General features: G+C 39.5%; 1 protein-coding gene across 1 annotated transcript; it reads left to right on the top strand.

The window, feature by feature from the left end:
• Positions 1–205: 205 nt before the first annotated feature.
• On the top strand, positions 206–8319 carry herpud1 (homocysteine-inducible, endoplasmic reticulum stress-inducible, ubiquitin-like domain member 1). Its single transcript, XM_085913438.1, has 8 exons — positions 206–865; positions 1287–1364; positions 2027–2104; positions 4756–4919; positions 5388–5498; positions 5625–5999; positions 6675–6789; positions 6873–8319. The coding sequence occupies exons 1-8, from the start codon at positions 713–715 to the stop codon at positions 7056–7058; spliced, it is 1260 nt and encodes a 419-aa protein (XP_085769564.1). The 5' UTR covers positions 206–712; the 3' UTR covers positions 7059–8319.
• Positions 8320–8815: the final 496 nt, after the last annotated feature.

Consider the following 8815-nt stretch of genomic DNA (forward strand, 5'->3'; position numbering starts at 1 on the left):
TACGGCACACAAGATAGGCGAATGCACCCCTACACCACCAGCGATCCACATGATTTGATAGCTATATCCGTATATTCTATTCTATTAATGACGTCTTCCAGCCACTCCCAGATAATGAATATGACTGTATATGTGACTATGACTGTCTTTTGCATAAAAACCAATGATGTATGATGATCACTCACTCTTTCAATTTCCATATGCACAGGACGTTCCCGGAAATGTTGTAATTTCCGAACATTTCCTGTAAACCGTGGGTTGATAACTGGAAATCACTTAATAATCTTTGACCTCGGTCAACCCAGGCAGGAATGTGATCATTAATACGGAATATATCACTATCAAAATAATTTGCATTACATTTGAAACACTGTTATGATGTTTTCTAATAGACGACCTTTTTCATCTCGCAAGTATCATTTGCGCATGCTCACAACACGTTGTGTTTTCGACTGGCCACGTAGGTACGCGAGCAAAAGTTAACCAATCAGAGGCAGCCACACTGTTTGGCAACAACATTCCATCTGGTCGCATTTCGACAGCATATTATGTACAGACGCCTGTTTAACAGTCCAGCGTTTGTATGCACAAGTTTGAATTTTGACAAAAAGCAAGAACCGTAATCTTTGGTGACCGTAAGACTGTTTTGTTCCGCACACACTGTGCTGCAAATTAACGCCGAAACGTGACACCAAACGTGAGAAGTGGAAAAATGGACGTGGAGGACTCTCAACCGAAGACGCGAAGTCTTATCGTAAAAACGCCCAGTCAGGCTGTGGAGGATCAAACAGTTGAAGGGGTCCATGTGAACTGGACTGTGAAAGACTTAAAGACACATCTGTCTGCAGTTTATCCAATAAAATTGGTGAGTGTTTTGAGGCGTTGGCTAACGTTAGCGGAACCAGCTAGCCTAGTGTTGGAATGTCAAGACGAGTTGGCTCGATCAGGCTGACTGACGCCTCTGCTCAGTTGTTGCTTTCATCGCTGTTGGCACTTGCCAAACCTTATGTAATCCAATTGTTTAATCTGTTATATTATAACGAGTTAATGTATATATAGTATAGACCGTTGTTTTCGTCCTACAAAATAAATGCGATTGTATGTGTTTGTCTATAAACACAAATATGTTTGGATATAGACTCAAAATCGAGCTTTTCTAAGGCAAAGCTTGTCATGGATCTCATTAAATAGAGCAAGTGGAACCTCTACCTGCATTAGGTCATAATTGGTACTTAAAAACCTAAAACCGACTTTGTCATTATTTTCTTCTCGTTTGTTCCCATCAGGCGGTTAGTGACCAGAGGCTCATCTATGCTGGCAAACTTCTACCCGACCATCTTTACATTCGAGATCTCTTCACACAGGTATGTTTGTGTTTGTCTGTTTGCTCATGTAAAATTCAATTAATAATATCATACAGAATGTATATAAAAGTGGATCATTTATTTAACTGACACTTATAAGAAATTACTTTATAATTGCATGTAAGCAAGTAATTGGTTCTCTGGAATACCTACCTATCAAGTGTAAATTTAAACAACGAAGTAAATCTTGGCAAAGCTGCAATTTTCGGAGAATCTGTCCATATTCCAGTGTTTCTGAGTTTTCAAGAGTTGAGGCATCAAAATTCAGTTAATTAATCTAATGCCACCTCCATGTTTGGTTTCTCTGTGCTTGCCTGCTCGACGTAATTCATAAAGTCCTGCCTCCGTAAGTGAGAAAAAAAAAGGCTATGTTCATCTGCAGGTTTGCTTTTCATTATCTTTGCTTTACATGAAGCCACCGATGATGAGATGTGATGCAGTTACCCCCCCCCTCCCATAAAAGTTACCCCCCTCCCAAAAAAATAAGAAAAACAGCAGCAAAGTGCCACGCTCTCCGGTTTGGTTTGGTTCAGGTACCACATTGTTGTGTGAAAACTTTGGTTCAAGTATCACATTGTTGTGTGTTACTGGATAAACATCTGACACAAACCAATATGTAACTCGGAAATTATTTCATCAGTTTGATACTTTTGCCTTCTCAGACGGATACCATTCCCACACTGCATCTAGTCTTCGCTGTAAAGATGCAACCCAAAGCACATCTGGGGGCAAGACCAAAGGTGAGCAGTGTTAAATAACTAAGCAAATGACTGCTGCAGTGCTGTGAAAATATATTAGCCCTCTTCTTAATGCAGCATACACTTTCATTAAGACAACCTTGAGACTACTCAGATAAATATAAAAAGCAGTTTCTAGATGGGGAAAAGAAATCTGAACTATTCTGACCACATGTGGAAAAAGTACCCTAATTTTTGGACTATAAATCGCGTTTTTTGTCATACTTTGGGTGGGGGGGTGGGGGGCGACTTATATGTGATTTTTTTTTCACAAATTTTCAAAATTCAAAAATCCGCGATGTAGTGAAACCGCAATAAACGAACCGCGATGTAGCAAGGGATTACTGTCATTTGAACTGCAAGTGACGTCACCCGTGCCGCACGGCGGTTGTTTACATAAAGGACAAAGGATTCGATCACGGGATGACGAAGGGCCCCACGTACTACCGGCATCATTAGCGGCTTTGTTTGTAATTGACACGGAGGACGAAGACATTCACCTCCGTGGATAGAAGTCGGGGGCCGGCGCTCGGCCGGGTGGCTGTCTGGGGACGGTGGATGGGGCTCGGACATGGCTATTACGCACGCCCGCTCCTATTCTATGGAGCTCTCTTCCACCTCCGTGGCTGGAAGTTCAGTAGTTGTTGGCTCGTTGAACTCTTGTTTTGTTAAATAAAGAGCCGTTTACCAAACCCACGTCTTTCCTGGTACTTTGTTAACGCAACAATATAATTATATACTAGATCTCTGCAGCGCACGCGCGGCGTTGTTGACATAAAGAACGAGGAATTTGAGCGATGGATTTAATGATTTGGAGTGACACAGATTCTGATTCTGATTCATATCTTTATTTCGAACATCCAAAACAAAAAGAAAATTAAGCAAAACAGATAGCACTTGAAGTGCCATATATAAGTCCATACAACAAACAAAAAATAAACCAACAAACAGAAAGAATAATTATTTTAAATAAAATAAATAATAATAATAATACATAAATAAATAGACCAATAAAGAATGCTCGAAAAGGAGTAGGAGGAAGCATAGCTTTTTAGATTCCTACCCCTTTTTCACTTTATCCATTAAACCAGTGATTCAACATATACTGTAATTCTACCACAGAACGCAAGTAGACACACTTGCCTACCCCTTTTTCACTTTATCCATTAAACCAGTGATTCAACATATACTGTAATTCTACCACAGAACGCAAGTAGACACACTTTCACACTTATTTTCTGTTTCATTTTTACTTGCATGTAGCCCTTTGGCACTTTTAGCCTTTGTACTCGCTAAACAACATATTTTTGTACATTCTTTTAAACTGGTGGATATTTGGACTTTGCTTGAGTTCCTCACTTAGATTGTTCCATAGTTCGACCCCGGTTATAGTGATACAAAAACGTTTTAAGGTTGTTCTTATGTTTAAGATTTTGAAATTGTGATGCCCCCTTAACTTATAACCTCCGTCCCGATTCCAAAATAAGTTTTGGATATTTTCTGGTAGTTGTTTTGCTTTTGCCCTATACATGATGATTGCTGTTTGATAAGATACTATGTCGGTGAATTTTAATAGTTTGGATTGTATGAAAAGTGGATTTGTGTGTTCTAAGTAGTTGACTTTATGAATAGTCCTTATTGCTCTTTTCTGCAGAATGATAAGTGGCTGTAGTGAAGTTTTATAAGTATTCCCCCAAACCTCAACACAGTAATGCAAATAGGGCAAGACAAGAGAACAGTAAAGTGTACGAAGTGAATGATAATCCAGTAATTCTTTTGCTTTGTATATAACTGCCATGCTTCTTGAAATTTTAGACTTTACGTGTTCGATGTGTGGCTTCCAACTCAGCCTGTCATCTATTATAACCCCAAGAAATTTGTTTTCCTGCACTCTTTCAATTTCAGTCCCATCTATTTGTCCCATCAGATGGTTTGATAATATTGTTGTAATATGATAGTTATTTGAAATATACTTTATATATCGTTATATGGAATAATAATTCTATGGAATAATTAGAAATGCAATTTACGAGTCCGACGTCAGCATATGCGGCGCATACGCGGCATTGTTTACATAAAGCAAGATCGATGTTTTTAATTAATTGGAGTGACACAGATAGTTTGATAAACGTGTTATTTATGTAATACTTACTTGAATAACTCTGAATGTTACGTAAGGCCCGTTCTCAGCTCCTCGTTTGTGTATATGTCATGTTAGCATACCGTATCGTTTAGCCTGTTGTTGCTGGTTCATGTCTGTTTTTGGTGTTGGATTTTGACAAATAAATTTGCCCCAAAAGTGCAACTTATACTTCGGTGCGACTTATATATGTTTTTTTTTCACTTTATTGTGCATTTTATGGCTGGTGCGACTTATACTCCGGAGCAACTTATAGTCCGAAAATTACGGTAATTGCCCTCTTACCTAAACTTAAGTTATAGGCCACATTTCCTCCAGAATTGATTAAAAAAAATCAACCATTGTAGCACCCCTGAAAAGGATGAAGTGAAAAAGAAATGTGATTTGAAAGTTGTCATTCAGGAAGTGGGTAAATATTTTGTCACTGCACTGCATGTTACAAAACCTCTCCAGTTTGATATCGGATGAATGTAGCTTTTTAAGAAAAGTAAGGGCTCTTGTTTGATTTGCTTAGGTTAAGGAAGCAGGTCAGCCCTATCTCTGTAGTCCAAGGCTCACACCATCCTCAGCTTCCTCCAGTAACACAGCAGAGCTGAGACAGAGGAGGCAGACATCTTCAACTTCAGATGCCACGCTGGCATCAGCCCCAGGCATTCCCGCGTGGCCTGGCGCCAACACGTAAGACAAAGTGCAAACACTCTTGTTAGTGTTATCTGAACACCATCAGGCGTTTGAATTGTTTCATATCGTTGAATTGGATTTAAAATTGTACCTTCATCAATTTAATTTTGTGTTGTTCAACTGCTCAATAGACTTGGATTGCACACAATAAGTACACAATTTGACAATAATGTGACTTGGAGTCTTTCTTCAGTCTTTTTGAAAGCAAGGGGCCGTATTTAGAAGCCACAAAGACAAACAGGTGTTGACATGCACGGCTGACCTGATTTGCATCCTGAAAAATGTTCCATTTTTATCTAATCACTCGAGCCTTATGTAACAGACATAAAGTGACTTGTTTTTAGACTTAACTATGCTCTCTTTTTGATGATGTGGTAAAAGCTTGCTGAAGTTAAAAACGTATATGGCAGTGTTGAGCATATAACAATGACTTAACAAGACAATTGACCTAATTTCTTCCTGCAGGACTGGAACGCCACAAATGGCTCAACCAGCATTTCCAGCTTACTCGCTGTATAGTCCCCAACAACTTCTGTGGCTCCAGCATGTTTATGCTCGACAGTATTACATGCAATTGTGAGTTTTTTTTCCCTCCCCAGCAAGTTATACATTCCCAACACTATAAGGCTATATCTGTAGGCTCAGTGGAGGAACTCTTATTAGGTGTGATGGGTAACTTTGGCTGATGTGTTCTACCAACAGTCAAGCAGCTATGGCAGCAGCTGCCACCGGCCCCTCCATAGCACCCGCAACTGTTGTCCATCACCCACCTGTACCCGCTCACCAGGTACCTGTGCCAGCGCCAATGGCTAATCAGAACCCCATCAACAATCTGCAACCAGCAAACCAGAACCAAGTGCAGGACGGTGCATTCATTGACCCTGGCGTGGCCAATCAGAATATGAGAATGAACGCCCAAGGGGGACCTGTCATGGAGGACGAGGACGACATAGAGCGCGACTGGTTGGACTGGTTGTACTCGGCGGCAAGGCTCGGTGTTCTGCTCATGATTGTGTACTTCAACTCCAACCTGAGTCGCTTCCTTCTGGTGATGGGCACCCTCTTCCTCATGTACCTGTGAGTCCACTCGGTTAACCTGACCTCTGTAGGAACACCCACATTCTGTTCTTATAATCCCAAATTGTATCAAGCAATAACATCTGGTAAATTTCAGAATTTCAGCAGTGACCAAACTTTGATCTCAAGCACATAGTTTGAGATCTATGTAAAATAAGCGTGCTATGCTGAACAACACCTTTTCAACCGTGCTTGAAAATGTATAGTGAGCCTGAGTGGGGGGCACGATGTCTTTAAACTAGTCAAACAATCCACACTTAACCTGTCAGGCATGTCCAAGCTTGGTATTGTAGTGCCTCGTGTGAGTGCATCTTAAAACTTGATCTCAATTCCTTTATTTTCAATAATTGTATAGATATTTACATTCCCAGATTGTCGCTGCCATGGTAAATGGCATTTCTGAAGCAGGGAAAAAGTCAATGTGGCCAGGTGTCTTTATCTTCCTGTGCCCGAGTTATCACTTTTGAGCAGCTTGATCACGTCCTGCAAATATTTGTTTTGTCTTATATAACCCAAGCCCACTCCTGTCTCTCTACTCACAGAAATTCTGAAGGCGGAATTATAATGAGGCATTTGGCTCTTACATATGTGGGGTTTTTGTTCTTCACATATACTGTTCTCAACAGGTCTTCATGTTAAGTAATTTCTCATGGTTTTTTTTTATTATATGTGCAGTCACACCACGGGCTGGTTCTCACTTCGAAGACGACAGCAGATCCAAGGACCCAACCGCCTGCAGCCCCCCGAAGTCCTGCACAACCAGGAGAATGAGGACAGAATCCCAAATCCTGTACATAAACAACAATTCATGATGACTTGAAGTTACATTTGCCTTTATTTTTATTGAAACCCTTTCATGACTTGTGTTCTTAGGGTGCAGAGCTTGCTGAAGAACAGAGAGAACTTTCTGCTGAAGGTGAAGAATCAGATGAACGTGAGCCCATGGCAGCTGTTTTGGTGCCTCCGCACCGGGTGTCAGTCATTTGGACAGCCTGGGTCTTTTTCAAAACCTTCTTCTCCTCACTCATACCTGAGGTTCCTCAAGGTGTGGCCAACTGACCTGCTCCGACAGACCATCCATCCCCAAGTTGCTTGAGGCATGGAAGTTTTTGTTATTCACAGTGGATGAAAAACTTCAACTTGACCAAAAACAGCAGCATTAAGTGCACAAGTGTGAGAGAGTGAGGCAGGATCAGGGACAGAAGCAGCCCAATAGCTCTTAAGAATGAACTCAGAAAAATTTAAAATTGAACTAATACCCTGCAGTACAAAATCCCATTTATTTACTTCGCCATATGAAAATGAGGTTGTGAACTGATTGTCCAACTTCACAAGTGCTTGTGATACTCCTGATAAAAGTGAGAGATCAAGCCTGTTTGGCCTCTTCATCCTGAAAAAAATAATTCTCAATCACAAATGTGCCAAAATTAGATGCTGTGGAAAACCAGGCTAAACCTTTTGATTTTCGTGTATTTTTGCTGCAAGTTAAAATAATCACATTATGCCATGTCATATGTGTAAAGCAAAAACAAAATATTTTTAGTGTGGTGAATTTAGTTTGTTATAACCCTGTTCAGCCGTATTACAAGCAATTTAAAGTGATAATTAAATTGACTGACTCGTTAATATACATAGTATACATAAATGTATTCTTCACGACAAGAAAAAAATACTGTAATGCAAATCATCAGTCCAGCATGATTCGCAGAAGACTGCTTCGTTTTGCCCACTATAAAATTTGTCGGCAAAATAAAAATATTGTATATACCTTTTAACGCACTTTAATACTGTATGCAAGCATCTTTACTTTATTAGGTGTTATCTGAACAATTATTTCTAATTTAAATAGTATGGATTGAGATTCGGCGTGAAGCAGTTCTATTGCAATCTATTTGAATGATAATGAATATGAGAAAAAAGGCAAATTATTTACTTTTCAAATGACTTGAACGCCCAATGTATCAAGTTTCAACTCTTTACAGCATTTTCTTTGTCATATCTGGTTGCTAGTCACTTGTGATCCTTGCTGACCGTGTTAGTGTGCTTTCGATGCTCCAAGTATTGAAGGTTCGCTTTTACCAGATGTTGATTTCAGTAGTCCTTGGATGAAATGTTTTTCACCCCCTGTAACTAAATAATTTGTATGTGGGACATACAATTATCCCCATTTGTTGGATTTATACCCTGGTGATGGAAATGTTGTGACATTAGTCACTATGTACAGTATAAATGAACATTTGGAAGTTTGCTCATTGAAGTTATATTGACTTGTATGTTGGGAATATTTGAATAAAAAAGCAATAAATATTCTTAACTTGAACATGTTTGCGTTTGTTGCAGTTGGGCCTCAGTGTGATAAGAGTATTGATTTCCCTGAAAGAGGACGCATTTATTTGACCCCAGGCTAAAATAAAAGAACTTCGCATGTCAACAAACCACGGAATGATAAATATTTAGGCCATGTGTGTACTCTCTAGTTTGACTTTCCAGAGACAACAGTGGATCGTTAACAAAAGTGTCGCAATGGCACCTGAAACAGTTACTAAAAATCACGGTCACTTCAAAAGTCACTAAGAAGTTTTGAATATTTTGAAAAATCAATGGGCTGTTACAGATATGAGGGCATTTTGTCTTTCCTATGAAATTTCAAATAAGCTATGCACGGAGTACAGAAACATGCACTTTTTGTCATAAATTATTTATAAATGATATTTTTAATACCAGCTAGCGCTTAAGCACCCTCAAAATGAAAGGTCGCCGTACAGACATAAAATTGCATAAAAAATGACTCTTGACTCTGGATGATCCACTACGTT

The sequence above is a fragment of the Syngnathus leptorhynchus genome, chromosome 6 (genome assembly GCF_054491065.1).
Source record: "Syngnathus leptorhynchus isolate UIUO chromosome 6, UIUO_Slep, whole genome shotgun sequence".
Lineage (NCBI taxonomy): Eukaryota > Metazoa > Chordata > Actinopteri > Syngnathiformes > Syngnathidae > Syngnathus > Syngnathus leptorhynchus.